The sequence below is a fragment of the Phacochoerus africanus genome, chromosome 3, assembly GCF_016906955.1.
Source record: "Phacochoerus africanus isolate WHEZ1 chromosome 3, ROS_Pafr_v1, whole genome shotgun sequence".
In the NCBI taxonomy this organism is placed as follows: Eukaryota; Metazoa; Chordata; class Mammalia; order Artiodactyla; family Suidae; genus Phacochoerus; species Phacochoerus africanus.
The window spans coordinates 144,044,907-144,069,224 of NC_062546.1; the positions used below are offsets into that span (position 1 = coordinate 144,044,907).

The 24,318-nt window shown below is 41.7% G+C and overlaps 1 protein-coding gene across 2 annotated transcripts in view; it reads left to right on the top strand.

Moving 5' to 3' along the window:
* Nucleotides 1–22,785, top strand: part of ITGA6 (integrin subunit alpha 6) — an 87,270-nt gene extending 64,485 nt beyond the window's left edge. Inside the window, exons 20-26 of one of the 2 annotated variants that reach the window (XM_047772891.1) lie at nucleotides 2,141–2,314; nucleotides 5,989–6,087; nucleotides 6,182–6,292; nucleotides 6,399–6,497; nucleotides 13,878–14,003; nucleotides 18,017–18,146; nucleotides 20,537–20,706. In XM_047772891.1, coding sequence (XP_047628847.1) covers nucleotides 2,141–2,314; nucleotides 5,989–6,087; nucleotides 6,182–6,292; nucleotides 6,399–6,497; nucleotides 13,878–14,003; nucleotides 18,017–18,124 — 717 coding nt within the window. In that variant the 3' untranslated portion in view covers nucleotides 18,125–18,146; nucleotides 20,537–20,706. Of the gene's footprint in view, nucleotides 1–2,140; nucleotides 2,315–5,988; nucleotides 6,088–6,181; nucleotides 6,293–6,398; nucleotides 6,498–13,877; nucleotides 14,004–18,016; nucleotides 18,147–20,536 lie in introns of both variants that reach the window. The other variant, XM_047772890.1, reaches the window with a different exon arrangement.
* The last annotated feature ends 1,533 nt before the right edge of the window (nucleotides 22,786–24,318 follow it).

Genomic DNA, 24,318 nt, shown 5'->3' on the forward strand with positions numbered 1-24,318 from the left:
AGCATCATGCTGGCTTAGAGTAAAAGCTGTGTCTTCCAGGGTGGAGAACCACAGCTGTCATTCAACATAGGACTTTGTTCAGATTACAGTTCGGTTTGGTCTTTTTCTTTTTTCTTTCTTTCTTTTTTTTTTTTAAAGGCTGCACCCCTGGCATATGGAAGTTCCCAGGCTAGGGGTCAAATCAGAGCTACAGCTATTGGCCTACACCACAGCCACAGCAACGCCAGATGCAGACCACGTCTGTGACCTACACCACAGCTCACAGAACACCAGATCCTTAACCCACTGAACAAGGCCAGGGATGGAACTTGCATCTTCATAGATACTAGTCAGATTCATTGCTGCTGAGTCACATCGGGAACTCCCGGTCTTTTTCTCTTTTTTTGTGCTTAATATATGAAATAATTTTATTATTTTTTAGAAGGTTTTTATTTTAATTTTTTATTACTCAGTGAATTTTATTGCATTTATAGTTGTACAATGAAAATGACAACCAGATTTTATAGTGTTTCCATCCCATGCCCTCAGTGCATCTCCCTGGTCTTTTTCTTATTAGAAAGTTTTAATGTATATATGGTGTAGAGGCAAAGGGATGCTTGATTTCCCTCCACCCTCCAGAGTCTGTCTATAAAACAAAAATCCCAAAGTAATTTCTAGCTGGCTTTAGAATATGTTAGGATTTATTTCTTCCTCTGTTATAAGGTCATCTCTTTTATTGCTTGTGGTTAATGTTCACTAACTCTCCCATGCCCAATTTTGTGATGGTGCATGTGGGTTTGGCATATGCCAGTGAGGAAGACTCATGGTTGCTCTGACCCCTTTCAGAGTAAGCCGTCCCAGTAAGTCTAGTTGAGTGAACATAAACTCATGGGGCAGAGAGAGGCGGTTCCTAACTCACGTGGGTTTGGGTCGCTGTGGCTGAGATCACATTCCCGCAAGCGTAGTGACCATTGTTGACCTGCAAGTCTGAAGTAGCAAAACTGGGCTCACCCTTGGCTCCAGCAGGATAAAGAGACTGAATTCTCTGTGCATCTCTTCGCTTTGGAGACACAGCTGTGACAGGCAGTGGGCGCTGGTTATGTCACCTATGCAGTTGTGGCTGAAAAGAAGTCTGTGGGTTCTAGAGCAGTGCTTCACACAAACACTTTCAGTTTCTGCTGCAGGGAGGTGTTCCTTGCCCCGCCCCCAGCTTAGTCCTACTCTAAGTCTCTTCGTTGTTATCTCTAGCGTCCCCTGGGTAGTAAGGATGGTGGCAGCCTCATTTTTTTTTTCTTTTTTTTCTTTCTTTTTTGGCCACATCCATGACATGTGGAAGTTCCCAGGCCAGGGATGAAACCGGAGACCACAGCAATGACCCGAACTGCTGCACTGACAGTGCCAGATCCTTAATCTGCTGAGCCACAGGACAACTCCTAGGCAGCTTCATTTCACAGTAGGAGGAGGTTCCCAGAAGCAGGTGGTGGTTGTTTGCCACTACACAGGCTTGTCATCTGCCAAGGAGGGTATTTGCAGAGCAGCATACAAACCACATGTGACTTTCCTTGGGCATGTTGAGAGCACTGCATATCTACACAACAGACTCTAGGGCTTATAGAAGTTGTCCCTGGATTGAATGCATGATCATTTCTCTCTCTCTCTCTCTCTCTTTTTTTTTGGTTTTTAGGGTCAAACCCGTGGCACATGGAGGTTCCCAGGCTAGGGGTCCAATTGGAGCTACAGCTGCCAGCCTACACCACAGCCACAGCAACGCAGGATCCAAGCCACGTCTGTAACCTACACCACAGCTCATGGCAATGCCAGATCCCCAACCCACTGTGCGAGGCCAGGGGTCAAACCTGTGTCCTCATGGATGCAAGTCAGATTTATTAGCCACTGAGCCACGACGGGAACTCCACGATCATTTCTCTTTGTTATTTTCCTCCTTTTTATTTTTATTGACAAGACTCTTTAAGCCCCAATCTCTATTTTGAATACCCTATCCCATGGTCCATTTTTGGAGCTTGTGCTTTTATTATTATGCTTTTATTAGTAGTAGGATTATGCCAGGTATTTTGGCTCTTTTCTCTTGGCACTAGGAACTGCTTACTTAATTTTATGTTGAGAGAATTACACGGAGATAATACATACTATTTTCTAACAGGTAATTAACTTGGGCAAACCTCTTAAAAACCTCGGCACAGCAACATTGAATATCCAGTGGCCAAAAGAAATTAGCAATGGCAAATGGTTGCTTTATTTGGTAAAAGTAGAATCCAAAGGATTGGACAAGGTAGCTTGTCAGCCACAGAGGGAAATAAACTCGCTGCAACTAAAGGTATGTTGGTGGATTTTTCTTATGTCTCCATAGATGTAAATAAGAGTAGGGGGAAAATCATTGCTTTTCCTGGGAAACTGATATTTCTGGCATGGCGATTCCCGCCCCCGCTCCCCTTTAGTCAGTTTAGTCAGTTTTTTCTCTCTGTTTTTTTTCTTTTTGTCTTTGGTCTTTTCGTTAGAGCCGAAACCTCAGCATATAGAGGTTCCCAGGCTAGGGGTCCAATTGGAGCTACAGCTGCTGGCCTACACCACAACCACAGCAATGTGGGATCTGAGCTGCATCTGCAACCTACACCACAGCTTACGGCAACACTGGATTCGTAACCCACTGAGCGAGGCCAGGGATGGAACCCGAGTCCTTGTGGATGCTAGTCCCATCTGTTACCACTGAGCCATGACGGGAACTCCATGGTTGTCACAGTTTCTCTTTTATTGTTGAGTAACCAAGTGAGGCTGAGGATTTCTGCTGATCAGGGCCCACTGTGCACATAAGTCAGGGTCATTCGGTGCTTGTTGAAGCGGATGACATTTTCTGAAGTTTTAAGACCCAGGGTGATGTCCATGGAGGACAGGACTTGCTCTTGGGAGTGGCCAGGCAATGTTAACTCCCAGTGAAACCACTCCTTACAAAAGATGTTGGCACCTTAGCAGGTGACCTTGAAGGCTGTTTCCTCTTTTAAGAATGATACATATTTATTGAGTACTTGTTACATCTCAGGCATTTTGTTGGCGTTTTCTCATTTCATTCTCTTGAGAGTCTGATGAGTTAGGTTTCTCATCCCCACCATTTCATAGATGAGGACATTGAAAATCAGAGACTAACATTCTCAGAGTCATTTGGCAATTAAGGGGACAGTGCATTCATGCTCAGCCCTGCTTGTTATCAAAGCCTGCACTGTTAACCTTTCTCTGTAACCCACTATTATCCCTTCTGTTCCACAGTGATGTAACTAGCTTCTAATTTACATTCCAGTTTGATAAAGATGTGCTTCATTATTGCATATCTATTTCTTTTTTTAACTCAATGAATTATATTACGTTTATAGTTGTACAACCATCATCACAACCCAGTTTTATAGCATTTCTAGCTCACCCCCCTACAACCTGTCTCCTTTGGAAACCATAAGTTTTTCAAAGTCTGTGGGTCAGTATCTGTTCTGCCAAGAAGTTCATTGTGTCCTTTTTAAGATTCCACATGTAAGTGATAGCATATGACATTGGTGTCTCACTCTCTGACTAACTTCACTTAGCATGATAATTTCTAGATCCATCCATGTTGCTGCAAATGCCATTATTTCTTTCCTTTTAATGGCTGAGTAATATTCCATAATGTGTATGTACCACATCTTCTTTATCCACTCCTCTGTCAGTGGACATTTAGGTTGTTTCCTTGTCTTGGCTATTGTATAGAGTGCTACAGTGAACATTGGAGTACCTGTATCTTTTTCAGTTATGGTTTTCTCTGGATAAATGCCCAGCAGTGGGATTGCTGGATCATATGGTAATTCTGTTTTTCATTTTCTGAGGAATCTCCATACTGTTTTCCACAGTGGTTGCACCAATTTACATTTCCAGTAACAGTGTAATAGGGTTCCCTTTTCTCCACACCCTCTCTAGCATTTATGGGTTTTGATGATGGCCATTCTGGCCAGCATATGGTGGTACCTCAAAGTAGGGTTTTTTTTTTGTCTTTTGTCTTTTTGTTGTTGTTGTTGTTGCTATTTCTTGGGCCGCTCCCGCGGCATATGGAGGTTCCCAGGCTAGGGGTCCAATCGGAGCTGTAGCCACCGGCCTACGCCAGAGCCACAGCAACGCGGGATCCGAGCCGCGTCTGCAACCTACACCACAGCTCACGGCCGTTGCCGGATCGTTAACCCACTGAGCAAGGGCAGGGACTGAACCCGCAACCTCATGGTTCCTAGTCGGATTCGTTAACCACTGCACCACGACGGGAATTCCCTCAAAGTAGTTTTGATTTGCATTTCTCTAATAACAAGTGATGTCAAACATCTTTTCATGTGTTTTTGGCCATCTGTATGTCTTCTTTGGAGAATTGTTTGTTTAAATCTTCTGCCCATTTTTTGATGGGATTGTTTTTTTGGTATTGAGCTGTAGGAGGTGTTTATAAATTTTGGAGATTAATCCCTTGTCAGTCGCTTCATTTGCAAATATTTTCTCCCATTCTGTGGGCTTTTTGTTTTGTTCAGGGTTTCCTTTGCTGTGCAGAGACTTTTAAGTTTAATTAAGTCCCATTTCTTTATTTTTGTTTTTACTGTCATTACTCTAGGAGGTGGATCTGGGAAGATGTTGCTGTGGTTTATGTCGGAGAGGGTTCGGCCTATGTTTTCCTCTAAGAGTTTTATAGTATCCGGTCTTATATTTAGGTCTTTAATCCATTTTGAGTTTATTTTTGTGTATGATGTTAGGGAGTGTTCTAATTTCATTCTTTTCCATGTGGCTGTCCAGTTTTCCCAGCACCATTTATTGAAGGGACTGTCTTCTCCATTGTATATTCTTTCCTCCTTTGTCATAGATTAGTTGACTATGGGTGCATGGGTTTAATTCTGGGCTCTCTATCCTGTTCCACTGATCTACATTTCTGTTTTTTGTGCCAGTACCATACAGTTTTGATGACTGTAGCTTTGTAGTATAAACTGAAGTGAGGGAGCCTGATTCCTTCAGTTCCATTTTTCTTTCTCATAATGGCTTTGGCTATTCTGGGTCTTTTGTGCTTTCATATAAACTTTGAAATATTTTGTTTTAGCTCAGTGAAAAATGTCCTTGGTAGTTTGATAGGGATTGTAATGAGTCTGTAGATTGCCTTGGTTAGTATCGTCGTTTTGATAATATTGCTTCTTCCAGTCCAAGAGCATGGTATGTCTTTCCATCTGTGTCATCTTTGATTTCTTTCATCATCATCTTGTAATTTTCAGAGTATAGGTCTTTTGTCTCTTCAGGTAGGTTTATTTCCTAAATATCTTATTCTTTTTGATGTGATGGTAAATGGGATTGTTTCCCTAGTTTCTCTTTCCGATCTTTTGTTGTTAGTGTATAGAAATGCAGTTGATTTCTCTTGCATGTCTATTTCTTTTATTTAAATGCTAAGAGGAGTGGGTATGATCAGTGTTCATGATTGGTGGCTTATAGAATGATCCTCTATTCATCAACTTGGAGAAATCAGATGGTCCATTATTCCTAATCCTTTTTTTTTTTAAGAAAAATTCAGTTTTAAAACATCTTCCTAGTCTTAGTTTTCCATACCCCATTTAGAATAAGTCACATGCTAGATGTTACTCTACTTTCCCTGTTCTTCAGTGTCACTTACGCATTCAAGATGTGCTGACTGTTTTGTTAGTTAGGTACCGAGCTGAGTGCTTAAGGATACAGGAATGAGATTTGGTCCCTGATCTTGGGATGCACATAGAGACAGAAGAACAAAGCCTCTGTCTCACTCTGAGTTTTAAGGTCAGAGTGGGAGTAAATTACCTTAAGTTGAAGTGATGTTGGTAGTAACACTTGGTGGATTTTATACTTATTTCTATAATGATGGGAGAAAGCAAATAGGAGTTGTCAATCGTGTGAATTTGGCACTGTTTGGGGGGGGTTACTCCAGGTTTGTATGTGAAAAAGAATTACATTAGGGGGAATTATTTTGGATATAATTCTTTTCAGGAGTCTCACAACTCCAGAAGGAAACGAGAAATTGCTGAAAGACAGAGGGATGATGGCAGAAAATTTTCTTTATTTGCTGAAAGGAAGTACCAGACCCTTGTAAGTATTTTTCAGGAGCCATGCGTGTCGGACAGCAGGTAGCAGGCAGACTTTCCCCAGCCTGATGCACTGTCCCTCTTCCTTCTCTCCCCAGAACTGCAGCGTGAACGTGAACTGTGTGAACATCAGGTGCCCGCTCCAGGGGCTGGACAGCAAGGCCTCTGTGGTTCTGCGCTCGAGGTTATGGAACAGCACGTTTCTGGAGGTGTGACCCTGCCCCGAGGCTCTGCCCCCCTTGTCTGCCGCCTCCTAGGATGTGTCTCTCTCTCTCTCTCCACACCAATGCTTTCACTGACTTTGTCTCCACACAGGAGTACTCCAAAATGAACTACCTGGACATTCTCGTGCGGGCTTCCATTGATATGACTGCCGCCACTGAGAATATCAAGCTGCCAAACGCAGGCACTCAGGTGAGGGTCCCCCATCTTCATTCAGCTCAGGGTGATCCCTTTCCTCCACCCCATGCCCACGGCCTGAGGACATGCTGCTCTGGCACTCATTTCCCCCACAGCACCGTTACCCCCTTAAGGAGAAAGCAGATCGTGTCGTAAGGTGCAGCCACCCCAAGTGTATTTCAATAGTCATTGAAAAATGGCTGGAATGGATTTGAGAGCTGTTGTGCTGCAGTGCCTGGGATGGATTTGAGAGCTGTTGGCTCAAGGAGAGAATGGGTACACCTCCCAATTCTGTAAGATCCATGTCCTGTTCTGCCCCAATGTTATCACTGTTGGGGTGCCCCCAGTGATAGGGACCTCACCCCATTAGAGGGTAGCTTGTGGTATGTGTCAGCAGCTGCAGTCATTAGAAACGACTTCTATATGAATCCAGTCCCTGATTATGGACTGGTTATGCTGTTGCGGAACAAGTGCAAAATTGCTCCTCTCTTGGCCACATAGCCTTGGATATAATCGAAGGAAACTGTCATGCCCCCTGGGACAACATGCTCTTCCTCTCTTCATTGCTAAGCACCCAGCTCCTCAGCTCTCCATCCTGCCTGGTGCAGCTGAACTGGTCCCAGGTCTCTTTCCCTTCCTGGGCTGGCCCCACTTGGGCATCTTGACTCTGGAGTGGGCAGAGCTGATGTGTGGTCTGCCCAGCTCAGCATACCCTGAACTGCCTCCCAGGGTTTCAGCCCCATGCTTCTGTTAGTTTAGTCTGAAATTGGGCTTTTAAATGGTTGCTGAGGATTGTGTTTGTATTTCTAGCAGCCACTATTTTTGTGCTTTGGGTTCTGCTAAAACTTCCAAGTATCCTCATCAGAAGGTGGTACCAAGCTGTATTTCCCACACCCCACCCTTGAGCAATTTGTAAAACTCTAAATGCATGCCTTTGTGTGTATCCTCACATTTTATGTGATTTGCTTTATGAGATTTGCTTTTGCATTATTGTTTTGGTTTAGAGTGTGATTTTTTTTTTTTTTGCCTTTTCTCTGGCCGATCCCACAGCATATGGAAGTTCCCAGGCTAGGGGTCTAATCAGAGCTGTAGCCGCCGGCCTACACCACAGCCACAGCAAAGTGGGATCCAAGCCATGTCTGCGACCTATACCACAGCTCACAGCAACACCAGATCCTTAACCCACTGAGCAAGGCCAGGGATCGAACCTGCAACCTCATGGTTCCTAGTCAGATTCGTTAACCACTGCGCCACGACGGGAACTCCTAGAGTGTGATTTTGAGACTTGGTCATTTGCTGTTGTTAACGTTCTAACCCTGCAATCTTTTTTAAAACCAAGCAGCATGCCTTCTGCGTCTTTAACCAGGTAATTAGGAAAAACATTGAACAGGAACAGGAGCAGAAGCTTGTGTACCACTAGAGAGGGCTTCCTTGTTAGGGTCTGGCACCCACAGAGGCTTGTATCAAGCTCTCAAAGTAAATGACCGTAAGTCACAGGTGGGCGTGTTTTGCAAATGACAGAATGGAGAAGGAGTGATTGTGAATTACTCTCCTTAAGCTTGACCTGCTAATGTACTGACGGCAATGTCCTGGCTTCAGTCCTTTCACCAGCTGAAAATCCAGTAAGAGTACCCTGTTGTGCTGGTTTCTTAAATATAGTGGCCCATAGCTGTTAAAATTTATCATCCAAATGTCAACTCATTTGTCTGCAGCACATGCTAAACTGGGCAGGATGCTGGGGGCATGTGGGGGCAACCAGGACAGTCCCAGGCTCACCAGGACATGCCTTCACCCTGGCCTTAGGTTATCTTTGCAAGTGACTCCAGGCCATCTTTCTACCTCTTATCAATAAGGCATCCTAAGGGACTGTCAACTGAACCACACCCACCCTAAGAATCCTTTCTCTCTGTCTGAAGGCAGTAGATACAACTTTCTGTGACTTTAAATTAGCAACCCCAAGAACCACTAAGTTTTTAGAGCTGCAAAGAGAAAAACACTTTAGGGGGAAGGGACTAATACTAATAAAGCATTAATAAATGTCTACCATCTACTAAATGCTTTACCCATGTGCTGCTTCTTTTTTGTTTTGTTTTGGCTGCAGCAGTGGCACATGGAAGTTCCTAGGCCAGGGATCAAACCCATGCTGTAGTTGCAGCCTGCGCCAGAGGGAACTTCTACCTGTGTGCTATCAGTTAAACTTCAGAAGACGACCGCAGTAAACATTGTATCCATTTTACAAAAAAAGGAAGCAGGCACAGAGAGGGGATGTTATTTGGGGTCCTGAGTTTATACCTGCCTGACTTCAGGGCTCCTAGTTTTTGATTCTGTGATGATTGCTGTCCATTAAGACTTCACATCTCAAGTTTAGATGAGAAAACTGAGTCCAAGGAAGGTTGCCTTTCTCTTACGGCCACAGGGCCAGCCTAAGAAGGTGAGACCAGACCTCAGGTGCTCTTGTTTTCTGGAAGATGGAATTGCCCCCCACCTCCCACCCCTGGTATCCAGTCACAAATGTAAATGAGGTTCTCTGGGGCACTTCATGTTCTTAGATCTTGGACAACTTAGGCCTGGGATCTTTGCTATAATCCTACTTGATTTTTTTTTTTTTTTGACAATTGGTAGATTTGAAAATAGATTATCAGTCTCATATCTAGACCCCATTTCTTTTGAAAACAGAAGCTATTTTTAATCTCTGTCTTCTGATACTTCTGTTAACTGTGATTTCAGAGATACAGTAATTCAGATATCATGTTTACATGTTTCTTAGTATTTTTAAGGTTCAGGTTTTTTGAAACCAAGATTCAAGCTTAAGTCAAATGTCAAGATGCCTTTTTTTTTTTTTTTTTGAGCTGTACCCATGGCATGTGGAAATTCCTGGGCCGGGGATCAAACCTATGCCACAGCTGCACAGTTGCACAGCTGGAGCAACACACTTTGATTTTTTCTTCCCTCACTTATCGGGGGTTTCATTTTCATCTTTATCTTGCTTTATGTATCCTTCCAGTGTCTAGATCATTTTTCTTTGGAGATAGAAGCATGGAGGTTGAATAATCCAATCTTGTCTTTTTGTCCTAATATTGAAATTTTTTCCCATTGCTAGCTTAAGATAAAAAACTTTTCTGTTTCCTTATAACCCAAGCAATTTTTAAGAGTTTTGTGTTCGTTTCTTATTAAAACACTTTCAAGATATTGTTATATGACAGAGGCAGAGAGAGCTGGTCACCTAGTAAGATGGTTACATTTTAGCACCAATTAAATTAAAGCCATCCAGTTAATAAGCACTTACTAAGGACAGCCTGTGTGCCTTTCCTGTAAAAACACTAGAGAAGCAAAGTTGCATAAGATTGTGTCAGTTGCTACGAATTTCATGGTCTAGGAGACAGTGAACCAGGAGAGAATTGTTGAATTAAGCCAAGGAAGGAGGAGATGATTTCTTTGTGGTATTTTTATACCCCTACTTCATTCCTAAGGAAGTAGGAAGAGTGTATCTAAGCTTCCTGGCTGCCAAAGAGAAGAGAAAATATGATGCATGAAGATAGGCACCTCATTCTTCAGGGAAAGGAGAATTCTTTTTTAGTTCTAAATTCAGAGGAGAACTTGAGAGACAGAGCCTTTTATAACATGGGAGTTCTGATATGCGGAACACTCACTAAAGGGGTGGTGTCTTTAAGAGAGTTTTATAAAAGATACGAAAATCCCTTCATCAGGTGATTTCTTACGCTGATGTTCAGTAGAGCAGAGGGTATTACATTACAGAGTGATTTATTTAGGGAGACAGGTTTGGCCGTGGGCAAGCTAACGCAGTCTCAGCCCTGCTCACTGGTGGTGGAATTTAATGCATCAGCAGAGCCCAAGGCCTTTCCCCCCATTACGGGTACATGATGGGCAAGGATCCCATGCCCAGGTCATCCCTAGGGAAATGCCTTGATTTTAATGAAACCAAAAAAATTGTTGCTGTTGGAGTCCTTTCGACTGTCCCTCAGTAACGGTTGCTGTGACAAGATGGGACAAGGCTTCCCGAGCTCAAGGTTGGTCCCCCCTCACCCAGTTCTAAGGCCAGCTCCCTGCTCATTCCCAGTCCCCTTGGATAATGGCTGTCATACAAACAAAAACGACACCTCAGTTGACAATTTAAGAAAACAAACAATAAAATCTTGCTGACTGGCCTCTTCCTTTCCCTGGATCGCAGTGTGGCCTTGGACACAGGCTGGGTTTACAGAGCACATCTGGCCTTTAAATGTGTGGCCCATCCCCTGGCTGCAGTCCTCCGTCTTTGATGCACAGTGAATTGTTTGACAGTTAAATAAAATCTAGTTTGAATGGTGGCCAGACCCAGGGCATAGAGCTCTCAGCTGGGTTCCCACCCACACCCCACCCTACCCCCAACCCTGCAAAATCAAAAACGACCTTGTTCAGCCATTTACGGGAGTGGTGTCCCCCTCTGATCATCATTAAAAAGGCTCTGGTACAGGTGTGCCCCTCACGCTGATTCTCTTTGCCACTCACCAAGCTCCACTTTCCACTTGGAGGTTTGATCAGAGTTGATTCTTAGTGGACGGCCCTTCCAAACCGTCACCTTGACTCAGGGACCCGCTGTGTGCCCTCCCTATGCTCCATACCAGGGAAGCAAAGATAAATGAGATACAGCACAGGTGAATTGAGATCATCTTTTTTTTTTTTTTTTTGGTCTTTCTGTCTTTTCGGGCCACACCAGTGGCACATGGAGGTTCCCAGGCTAGGGGTCCATCGGAGCTACAGCTGCCGGCCTATACCACATCTACAGCAGCACTAGATCCAAGCCACATCTGTGACCTACACCACAGCTCACGGCAACGCCAGATCCTTAACCCACTGAGTAAGGCCAAGGATTGAACCCGCAACCTCATGGATGCTAATTGGGTTTGCTAACCACTGAACCACAATGGGAATTCCCAAGATAATCTCTTTTTATTTTAGAATAGTCTGTTTTAACCAGCCACATCAACTATATTATTTCTTCACCAGTCTCTCACCATTCTTTTTTCCCTACTTTGTGGGTACTCCGTGTTTGAACCAGTTTTTTCAAGAAAGGGTTGTTTTAGCTTAAAGCTGGGACACCTCTTGGGGGAAGGGAGGCAAGAGGAAGTGAGCCCTGAGGCCCTCCTGGTGCTGGGAGCTTGAGTGAAACCTCATTGAGAGCATAACAGGAAACGTACTAGCTGATAAAGATGTTTATGCCGAAAAATAAATGTGAGTTCCTTCCTATTAAATGTTTAAAGAAAAGCAGTTCTTGGAGTTCCTACTGTGGCATAGGTCACAGCTGCTGCTCGGATTTGATCCCTGGCCCAGGCACTTCCATTTGCCTTAGGTACAGCTGAAAAAGAAAAAATAAAGAAAAGCAGTTCTTGCTTTAAGTATATTCTATAATAAGCCAAATGAAGTTGAGAAGCTGTTTTCTAGTATAAGTAGGAAGGGACGTACTTGAAAGATTTTTTTTTATGAGTTTTAGTATACAGTACTGGAGCATAGCGTAGGCACAAGGTTTTTGGGTTTTTTTGTTTTTTGTTTTTTTGCTTTTTAGGGCTGCATCTTTGTGGCATATGGAGGTTCCCACCTAGGGGTCAAATTGGAGCTACCAGCAGCCATAGCAACGCCAGATCCGAGCTGTGTCTGCGACCTCACCACAGCTCACAGCAAAGCTGGATCCTTAACCCACTGAGTGAGGCCAGGGATGGAACCTGTGTCCTCTTGGATACTAGTCAGGTTTGTTTCCACTGAGCCACTATGGGAACTCCAGCACAGAGCATTTTTAAACAACATCTAGAATTCAATACAAAGAGAGAAAACTTGACTGGAACCACTTCTCAGAAGTTAAATTGCTTCCTCTAAGTTTTCTTTGCCTTTCACTTTGTATTCTCTAAATTCGAAAATATCAGAAACTTCAAACTGGTACATCTCTAATCAGTATAGTTTACAAAACTATTTGTAGCTTTCAGCAGATCTTTTATGTGCTTTGAAAAGTATCCTCCTGGCATCACGAAAATCCACTGGAATTCTAAACCACGGTAACTAAGTTGTGGCAAATTGCCATAAGCAACTTTTTAGATTTCTGAATAAACACTATTTATTCTTAACTGGTATTTTTCAGTTCTCAGATGTTTAGAGCTTAAGCTTCTCATCAGCTGCTGCTTAAAGCTCTGAGCTGCCTCTCAATGAATCCAGAGGCTAATTCGTCCATACGCTTTGTTGTAGAGGAACCGCACTATGCCATTTCAGGACATTTTACTTTTTTGTTGTTTTTTGGGGTTTTTTGTTTTTGTTTTTGTTTTTGTTTTTTGGCTGCCCCATGGCATATGGAGTTCCTGAGCCAGGGATCAGAGCCAAGCACAATTGTGACCTGTGCTGCAGCTGTAGCAACTTGCGGTCCTTAACTCACTGTGCCAGGCGAAGGATTGAACCTGCGTCCCAAGGCTCCTGAGAGGCCATCAGTCCCATTGCACCACAGCAGGAACCCCCAGGACATTTTATTCTTTATGAGAGTCTTTAGTTTGCTCTCCTGTCACTGAGCTCAGCTTCAGCTTGGTCATTGCTCAGAATCCAATACTGAGAGAAAAGTGTCAGGTAAAAGGAAAGATGGCTTTATTGAGAAAGCCACCAATCCTGGGGAGAAGATGGGCTCATGTCCCAAAGAACCAACTCCCAACTGCCAAGGTGTTGCTCAGAGATGAGGTAGGGAAAAGAAGAAGGAGCTCTCTGTTGGGGAGGGAATAGTCTTCTATTTTCAGGGATGATTGTCTTGATCCTGTGGTTCCAAGTAGCCATCAGGTCTGAGCCATAAAGCTCTGGTCAGCTGAGGGGGGCCTGCTCGGTTTCAGTCCTAAGGAAATGTTAAAATGCTATCAGTACAGCAGCTCCATCCCTATTTTTATTTTTCATCTTTAAAATCTGAGTAAGGAATGTAGGCTAATTGTGCATAAACTGACCCTTTTGTTGCCATTGTTGAAAACGTAATTCAAAGACAGGGTTATCCCTCTCTAGAAAACAGCAGATGATACAGATGTAACAAGATTAGCTGTGTGTTGATAATTGTTGAAACTTGGTGATGAATAAATGATGCTTCATTATACAATGTTCTCTACTCGTAGCGATTACAAAAATTTTTAAAGATAAGTTAGCGAAGAAATTATTACTTTGTCAAAACCTAATCCAGCACTTTCCAGGTTTGGGGAAATCTCCAAGAAAGACCTCTGGAAACAGTATTCCATTATTAAAGGAAAGGATCTCACATCAAGAAGACATCACATCTGTCCATAGGCTACACTGTCCAAAATGTGTCTGGAAGCAGAACTAGTAATATAACCTCCTGGTTTAATTTTCACCCAGTTTATGATGATATTGCCTCTTTCGTGTCTGCAGGTTCGTGTGACTGTGTTTCCCTCAAAGACTGCGGCTCAGTATTCAGGAGTCCCTTGGTGGATCATTCTAGTGGCTATTCTTGCTGGGATTTTGATGCTTGCTCTATTAGTGTTTTTACTATGGAAGGTAAGTCACATCTGACCCTTGACTTTTGTGATAGAAACTTTATTTCAGGTTTTTTAAAAAGAAAATCAACACTGATAGTATATACATTTTTTTCATTGCTGCCTTTCCCCAACATTTTACTATGAAACATACATACAGCAAATGTGAGGATTACATACTGAACATCTGAACATCTACCTAATATTTTTTATTTAAAGGTATAGTATTTGTACATTTTAAGGAGCCTAAGTGTATAGATGTTGGTGTTTTTTCACATCTAATTTAGCATATTTGGCAGATAACAATTTTTAAAATTTTACCACTGTGGCATTCTTTTCATCGAAGATCAAATCTAAGCCAAATTGTTGTGCATCACATTAGTTGGAATCCCAGTTAATTTCAACTTTTATAAAAAGAAATGTTCCTGGCAGCCATTGAAGCTTGTTACAGTTGCAGCTGGATTAGGAATAGAAAAGCATGAAATTAATGAATCTCACAAAGTGGTCATCATAGCCTATATCAAACATAAGGAAGATCTGTGTTTGATATCATCTTCATTAGAATTTGGTCCTGCAAATATAATGTAGTATCTTCCCCCTGCTTTCTACCAGTAAGTCTGCTCATGCCAAGACTCCTCCTCTCACTATAAAAAAAGAAAAAGTATGAGATGATTGCATACTTCTGTTGCCACAATTTACTGCCTGTAGATTTTGAATTATTCTTAGTAATGGAGGTCCACAGACCTTTATCAACTTGTAAAACACTCAGTTTTTAATAGCTTATTTGGCAGCACAACTTGATATGATGTGAAGAGAGGTTATTTATAGTCTTTCTCCTTTATTCATTAGTCTCACTGGAGAAATGCTAATGTTCTAATCACTGGGGCATTATGTATATTCAGTGTATTACTTTGCTAAAATGCCACAAATTCTGAATTTCCAAACATGTTTGGACTAGAGGTAAAGGATTTTGAAACTCAACCAGTAGTCTCTAGGATCAAACTATCCTTATCTTTTCTTCTGATCCAAGAGTGTAATGACAAGGGCTTCCACTGTGTTGAAAAAAATAAATAAGTAAATAATGACAAGGTCTTAGGATATCCTCACTTTCCAATATTGGGCATCTTTCTTTCTTTTTGCCCATCTGAGATAGGATTCTGGTATCCTCCAGTTGTGTGATTGAGGCTTGATGTCTGCTTATACCAAGACTCCTCTCCCATGGGATGGTGGCCAGTACTAGCTCAGATGTTCACTTCAGGTAGTAGTTTTCTTTGGTGAGCACAGCCAGCCAATATAGGAGATGCTCTGGAGATTACTTTAATATCAAAAATGCAATGTGAGGTTTGATATTTCAAGATGGGCTACTGTTCTCTGGAAGAGGTCACAAGGACAGTCTTTTTCAGAATAGCCCTTATTGGCAGTCTTGAATAGGGTAGATAGAGAGTTGAGAAATCCAAGCTGTACAATCTTGAACAAATCATGTCACCTCCCTGGGGCACTGGTTTGCCTTATTAGCTGCTAGATGATCTCATAGTTTTTTGTTTTTGTTTTTTAATGCTCTAAAGTATGCAGACTTCAGGTTCCTGTTGTGGCTCAGCGGGTTAAGAACCCGACATAATGTCTATGAGGATGTGGGTTTGGTCCCCGGTCTTATTCAGTGGGTTAAGGATGTGGCATTGCCACAAGCTGTGGTGTAGGCTGGCAGCTGCAGCTCTGATTCAACCCCTAGCCTGGGAACCATCTGCTGCAGTGCAGCCGTGAAAACAAAAGAAAATTTTTTAAATAATAATAAAGTATCCAGTCTCAAAAGTGAACTCTGAAGTGATCAGACAACTTCTAAAACCCCCCACATAAAAATCATTTCTATTACTTATACTTTTCTTTCTGAAACTGAACTATTTGCTTATGTCCTAAAATAATAGAATTTGAAGGCCAGAGAGGGCTCTAGTTCCATATCCTTTAAATTGGGTTTTGCACATCCACTTAGGTGCCAGGATTGAGCTAGGCAGGTAGGGGTGGGGCCAATATCCCCACTTAAACCAGAGCAGTTCTGACTTTATCTGCTTTAAATATAGGATTCTGCAGAGGGTTTTGTTTGGGGGTAAAAGAGAAACGTCCTCCAGCCTGATCCAGTCACCTTCATTTTGTAAACAAAGATGCTTATGCCCATCAATATTAAGAATGTTGCTAAGTTATGGGGCAAAACCAGGACTCTTGGTTTGTGGTTCATACCTTTTCCCACCCATTTACTAGCATATGTTATTGAAAGCTGGCTGGGTGTGCTCACTGTGTAATAAATTGAGAGTCACAAGTAAGTATCAAGGTAAATAAGCTTGGGAGTTCCCATTGTGCCTCAGTGGGTTAAGAATCCATCTGGTATCTATGAGGATGCAGGTTCGATTCCTGGCCCCTCTCAGTGGGTTAAGGGTCTGGCGTTGCCATGAGCAATGGTGTAAGTTGCAGATGTGGCTTGGATCTGGTGTGGCAGCTGCAGCTCTGATTCAACCCCTAGCCTGGGAACTTCCATGTGCTGCAGATGTGGCCATATAAAGCAAAAAAAGAAAGATAAATTGCCTAGAAGTTCCTGACATGGCTCAGCGGAAAAGAATCTATTATCCATGAGGATGCAGGTTGGATCCCTGGCCTTGTTCAGTGGGTTAAGGATCTGGCGTTGCCATGAGCTGTGGTGTAGGTTGCAGGCACAGCTCAGATCCCATGTTGCTCTGGCTGTGGTGTAGGCCAGCAGCTGTAGCTCGGATTTGACCCCTAGCCTGGGAACCTCCATATGCCTCGGGTGCAGCCCCAAAAAGATTTAAAAAAAAAATACAGAATTCCCCTTGTGGTCCAGCGGAGACGGATCCAACTAGGAACCATGAGGTTGCAGGTTCAATCCCTGGCCTCGCTAAGTGGGTTAAGGATCTGGCGTTGCTGTGGCTGTGGTGTAGGCTGGCTGCTACAGCTCTGATTCGACCCCTAGCCTGGAAACCTCCATATGCCATGGGTGTGGCCCTAAAAAGTACAAAAAAAACAAAAAGATAAATAGCCTAGATCAACACAGTCCAATACAACTTTCTGTAATAATGGAAATATTCCAAGACTGCACTATTCATCATAGTAATCACCAGGCACAAGTGACGGTTGAGCACTTGGAATATGGCCAGTGCAGCTGAGGTATTGACTTTTACATTTAATTTAAATGTGAATAGCCACACAGTTAGTGGCTACCACATTGTACAAAGCAGATCTAGATTTTTACCTTCATGAGTTGACAGGCTAGGATGCAGAATTTTCCTTGAGGGCAGACATTTGTTCAATCAAGTTATATATCAAAGGCAGTTCCATGCCTTATGAACTAGATAAAAGTAAATAGAAAGAGTTCTCCATGGTGGAATGAGGAAATTATAGCAGAAAGTGGAATTACACCTTTATACTCAGTGACCTAACCTGAGGAGCATGGTGGTTCAGATTTTGGGGAAATGATAGCAATCACTGTTTCATGATGGTGTATTCGAATTTATATTGTGATTAACCCACAAAGGCCTCAAGTCATGGCATTTATTCCATAAAACCCATTGTGAAAGGCAGAAAAATACTCACAGTATCTATTTAGATTTGTGCCAAGTCTTAGAAAATTTATTCTTTAAACTTTGAATCAATAAACTGCCAGTGTCAATCTTTTGACTATTTTTAGGATCCCTGTTTCCTGCAAGAAGAAACTACCCAAAGCTAGGATCAGATGTGTATCTATTTTCCCTTTCAGGGTGATTTTGGCCCTCAGGATTTGTTACAAATAGAAAAATTAGCTGACTAATGTCATCATCCATATAAATATTTGACCAGAGACCCATGGTGTAGAGTTGGGTTAATTGCTGTCACAATTTAATACAGTGCAGGGGCCGTTCGCTTTTGGTGAATCCATAATGATTGCTTTGTAAACAAGCTATAAGTCAAAACAGGTGCAGTTCTGAGATTTTCTTTTGCTTGGCTCTTATACAGAAAACTGTGAAACTGACTAAATGCCTTGCTTCCTTGTAGTGTGGTTTCTTCAAGAGAAATAAGAAAGATCATTATGATGCCACATATCACAAGGCTGAGATCCATGCTCAGCCGTCTGATAAAGAGAGGCTTACTTCTGATGCATAGTATTGATCTACTTCTGTAATTGGTAATTGATCAATGTTTTTTCATTGCTAGCTGTGGGACCTGCTATGGTTGTGGTGGCTAACTTTAAAAGCAACAGCTTGCTGTGTGTGTCCCATTAACAGATGTTTCCACATGTCTACAGTGGCTTGCCTTGCTTGGATTTATTGTATTTTATCTTAATTCTATTCCACTTGAAAGCTTACCGTTTTAAATATACACCAAAAATCTTTTGTTGCAGGTGAGTTATTTTGTCTTGTTAAACATCACCCACAGCAATGAAGAAAACTGCAATCTGTGTACACCCAAGAGGAGGCGCCAGACCTCCGTGGCAGCCCAGTTTGCCCCATGTTGTTAATCCAGTTTGTAGCACCCCACTTGGAATTTCAAAGATGCATAAGAAATCATTCCAGATTTCTTGTCCATTTTGGAATTTCCCACAGATACATGCTTATGTTGACTGCCTGATTAACCTGTTGCATGTTGGAAACATTGTGTTTCTCTTGAACAGAAGGCTTTCTCACTCTCTCACCTTTTTGATCTCCTTGCTATAAAGTGTTGGGGGAAGGCTCGGAATGCTTTTATTGTTGCTCAGAAATTGTTTTATGCTGGCTAAGCATGCAGCTTCCTTTTTTCTGCATATCTACTACAGGTCAAAGGTCATTACAACATGTCACTACTGGCATGATAAACATTATGGCCAACTTCAGAAGATGCTTCTTTGCCAACGTGGCCTTCAATACGCAAAATTCTAATATAAAAATGCTCTGGACAGTTTTTATTTCAATATGTTGTAATGGAGTTTGATCTTGTTCCATGTTCCTGGAGATTTCTTCAGCGTTGGGTCTCAGTTGATTTTGAGTTCGTGTTTGACTTCTTTTATTGGTAAATCATGGAAACAGGAATTGGCAGTGATTCCTTTTTCCATTTCTGTGGGCATGAGAGGACAGAATTAGTCCTCTAATCCCTTGCCATGTCACTTCACGATGAATCCCGACAGTTCCATTTAAGCTTTTCTAGATCATCATTGGTTTCTTTCCTTGTTTAAATGGGGCAAGAGCCACATTTTGTAATAGGTAGGTGTTTTGGCTTTTCTGCAGAGAATAGCAAAGGCCTTAGAACAAAACTTCTTGGTCCATTTTTTTTCCCCATTGATTTAGTGATAACTATATACATGATTTATTTCTGCCCCATGCCATTTTTATAACTTAACGTCATTCAGCATTAATGTTCTGGAGTTCCCATTGTGACTCAGCAGGTTACGAACCCACGTAATGTCGATGAAGATGCAGGTTCGATCCCTGGCCTTGCTCGGTGGGTTAACAGTCTGGCATTGCCATAACTATGGTGTAGGTCACAGACACGGCTTGGATCCTGCGTTCTCGGATCCCGTGTTGCTGTGGCCTGTGACCTTGCTCAGTGTGTTAAGGATCTGGCGTTGCTGTGAGCTGTGGTGTAGGCCAGTGGCTATAGCTCCGATTGGACCCCTAGCCTGGGAACCTCCATATGCAGCAGGTGTGGCCCTAAAAAAAGACAAAGACCAAAAAAAAAAAAAATTCAGTCTGATTTTAAAATTTCCAGATATGTTCTCAATTAAAATCTACTGTGGATCTGATTGAATATTTTTAAAAGATTAATAAATATATATTCATTAATAATTTAAATGTAAAAGTTCTCTTTACCTACCACCAAAAAATCAAGCAATTAGGGGATGCTCTGAAATTCAATCGAGTGATAGCTTCCTCAGATTCTTTGCGGTACATGAATGATTTTATTTCAGGATACAGTTACGACATGATTTATTAATGAAACAGCTATGTTTGGAAGCACAACTGGAAATCCAGGCGGTATAAATTACCTTCCAGCTATTGAGAGATGTGTACTGGAAGAGAGAAGATTCTTAAATTAACCCACTTGAGTGCTGGCATATTCAAATAGTAATTTGTAAGAGAGGTGTCACCTGATTTCCATTTTGTTTGTGGAAGAGGGGCATGAAATCATCTTTGGTTTATGGCCTTGAAAAAACTTGTTCTTGAAATTAACATGGTGTTCTAGTCTGAAAATAAGATCTTTCGCATACAATATTGTGATCATAAAAAATGGGAGCACTATTTCAAAAACTCTTCAATTGTTAGAGGTAACTTACATTGCTAGAAAACGTGGACAAGGTTAAAAGAAGGGGCTTTTCTTCCCAGTTTTACAGCTGTTCTCTTCCATTCATCCCCACTGGCTGTTATCCTTTCTTTTTGACTTATCAGTTCCTTCTTGAAAGAAAAACCAAGTCCAGGTTTTCTTTTATTCTTTATCCAAGTCCAAAGGTAGGCATAGCTGGACAGAAAGCTTAGATAATACCATTTGGTGTACTTGCTTTTCTTGGACTCAGTTTCTTTCTGTTTCTTTCCTTCCCTTCTCCAGTGTGGATTCTTTAAACGCTCTAGGTACGACGATAGCGTTCCCCGATACCATGCTGTAAGGATCCGAAAAGAGGAGCGAGAGATCAAAGATGAAAAATATAATGATAACCTCGAAAAAAAACAGTGGATCACAAGGTGGAATGAAAATGAAAGCTACTCCTAGGGGGGGCCACAAAAGCTTCACAATATCCAAACTGCTTATTTTTTTTTCCCTCCAACTCAGAAAATCAGATGGATGTAACAGCCTGTTCAATACCTGAATATTGATTTCAGACAGACTACACACAGTACGAGCCTACAGTTTTAGCTGTGGACATTGTCACATGGCCTGAGGCTCCTGTTTTGCACAGCCAAATTTGAGGCTGTTGGAATGGATTTGTCTTTAACTGCCTTAATTTCACGTTCCGGGTTGCCTTTGTTTTTGGTGTGACTGACTTCCTTGTGCTGGGGAAGGGCCTGCCCCGTTACACTCACATGACATCCTCCCCATAGCATAGCTGGAAGAAGGCCACCGTCGCCGCGCCAACAGAGTGACCGTCCCAGCCACGGCATTGCCTCTGCAAACACTCTTCTAGGACTGGAGAACCTGCATGTAAACTGTCCTGCATCACAAGACGGCACCATCAGGGTAGTTGTGTTCGATTTAAAGTGCTCTCATAAATTAAATGTGCAATAGAAGGTGATGTTGCCATCCTGCCCTCTTTTTCCATTTCCTAGACGTGTGAATACCTGCTCACGCCAAATACATACAGGTTTTTCATTCCCCTTTCACTAAAACACACGGGCATAACAGATTTGAATGCTAGGTATACTTATTTGCGTATGGTATTTATTTTTCTTTTTTATGAACCATTTTGTTATCGACTAACAGGCCAAAGATTCTCCAGTTTACCCTTGAGGTTGGATTAAGCAATCAGAGTTAGAACATGAGAGGTCATGGGTTGGACCTGAGTTACTGACTGCAAAAAAGAAGATAATACGTCTTTGTATATGTACCAGAGAGTTGTTCTACTTTACAGATACGTTTTAAGTTATTAAAAATCTCCCTTCATGACAGCCCTCACCCCCTCCCTCCAAACCCAAAATGTTTAAGAAAACAGGATTTAACTGTAAGATGTTTAAGTCTTATCAGACATCGGATGATTTGTAGCTTAGAATCCTGTGTGATGTTTCTGAATTTCATGCTATAACCTTTAGGAACTCTTGGGAAATAACGGGAGTGTTTGTTGAACTGTAGTGCAGTTGAGTCACTGCTACAAATACTGTAAATTCAGGACTTGAAAGAAATGCTGAGTACCTACAGGGATCCAGACTGATCCAGTCTAAGACTACTGAATACCTGATACCAAAATCAGAACATTGTGGCTTTGAAGTTTTTTAACGTTCTGGAATCATTGAATCAGTAAGCCGATGTTCAAATTTTTTTTTCTTTTTTGCTTTGTTTCCTCCTCTGTCTGTATCCCTCCACCCTCAAATACTTTGGGACTACTCTAACAAGAACTTTAAAGTGTTTCATTTTAAAAATGAAGGGGAAGGAGGACGACGATACTATAAACATTCAGTAGAGATTGAATAGATAATAAAAGTTGAACTTTAAAAAAATTATTATACTTCAAAATGGTAAGTTATATAGGGAGCAGCAGCAACCAGGTGCTAATTTATTTGGGTGTGGTGTAAGCAACATCTCCGAATCTTTTAAAAGAACAAAATACTACAACCGTGTGTATCATTGCGGCTTTGATATTTTAATTTTCTTTTTTCCTTTCAGAAATCTTATACCCTTATTCTAGTTGTACTTTGGAATTTTCATTCACAAAAAGTTTTACAACTCTTTGTGTTTTCATTCACAAAAAGAGTTTTACAAGTGAGACTTTGTTTACAGAAATTTCTCTAAAACAGGTCATAACAGTGTTTAAAATCTCAGTTTCTTAGGTGACTTGAAACCTATTGCACTGGCTTTATAGGTTACTGAGAAGCTGATATTTTGAAAGTGTTTATAGACCTTTGTTATAAAAATGAATGTCCTGAAAAAGGGGGGGGTGCAAGTATGGTTCAATAATAAAAGAAACAAGAATGTAGTGGTGTTTAAATTTATACTTGTTAAAAATGTCATCTCAAGTCAAGTCACTGGTCTGTTTGCATTTGATACATTTTTATACTAACTGGCATTGTAAAATTATTTCATGATTAGAAAATACCTGTGGATATTTGTATAAAAGTGTGAAATAAATTTTTTTATGAAAGTGTTCATTGCTTAGTAACACAGCATTTTATATGTGAAATTATAAATAACCTGAGTTGCCTTTCTTTTTATGCCATCAAGCTAAGCTGTAAAGTTTTTGATGTTTTTATTTATATGGGACACTATGAATAATCTCAGAGGAGCCAAAGATATTAGTGCCCCTTCCCCCAAATGCAGTGTTTTTTGTTTTTGTTTTTGGTGTCCCCTCCCCCCCATTTTGGCTTTACTCTTCAGTTAAGAACATTTTTAAAAGAAAATGATCTTAAAGGTGATTCGTTCAAGATACCCACAAATTGAGAGATCTCTGTATGCACTAATTCATCTGCTTCCCAGGCTTTTTATGCCTATGAAGAAGAGAGGTATGGCTTAACAATGATCCCATGGCACAAAGAATAAATGTTCTTAGGGCTAAGTTGCTTTCTTTTTAGAACACATTTTGGATATACGAGCAGTCCAGCTGTGACGTGTCATTATATTGCTCACCAAGAACTGGTGGAATTGACAGGTCAGAAAAATTTTCTTCACCAATGGATTTCATTTAAATTTAAGTAATTTTATGAAATTCCTCTAGCTGGATTACACAATTTTTAATAAATACAAGGCATGGAGTTCCCGTCGTGGCGCAGTGGTTAACGAATCCGACTAGGAACCATGAGGTTGCGGGTTCGGTCCCTGCCCTTGCTCAGTGGGTTAACGATCCGGCGTTGCCGTGAGCTGTGGTGTAGGTCGCAGACGCGGCTCGGATCCCGCGTTGCTGTGGCTCTGGTGTAGGCCGGTGGCTACAGCTCCGATTCAACCCCTAGCCTGGGAACCTCCATATGCTGCGGGAGCGGCCCAAGAAATAGCAACAACAACAAAAAGACAAAAGACCAAAAAAATAAAAAATTAAAAAAAATATACAAGGCATGTGTATAGTGTTCAGACAATATAGCATGCCCTGACCAGAATAAATTTCCAATCTAAAATGTCCAGTCTATTAGGAATAGTTTTCCACTTTACTTGCTGTTACATATTAAGCTTTAGCCTTCTTAGTTCTTTGAAGATCAGATAGGTGTCATCACCCAAAGAAATGAGTGAGTGGCACTTTTTAAAGACAGGCTAGTGGCTGTGAACTTGCATTAGTCCTGTGGGTAAACCCAGTTTAAATCACTGTAATAATGTGTAATCAGCATCACAGTTACTGACACTCTTAACGGTGGTTTGGCTAGAGTTGTGGCGTAAATGACCTTGGCCTTGACCTTGACCTCCTTGGCTGATGGTCATGGCAGTGCTTAGTATGTCTCCTGTGATTCTATTCCCTTCTCTCCCTCTCAAAAAATACAGGGACACCTAAGAGTGATAATGGCATTATTACAGGGCCATCCTTGGATCTGTCTGCAAACACTGACATGTCATTGTTGGTTGTCGATTATTTGCTACAACCTTGCGATGGTCATGCCTAGTCATGGCTCATGTTATGCCTTTGTGTTTGAGAATATCCTAGAATGTGGGGCAGATGTGAGGAGTGCCTTAAATTGTCCAGGCCAGTGAAGTAAGGATAA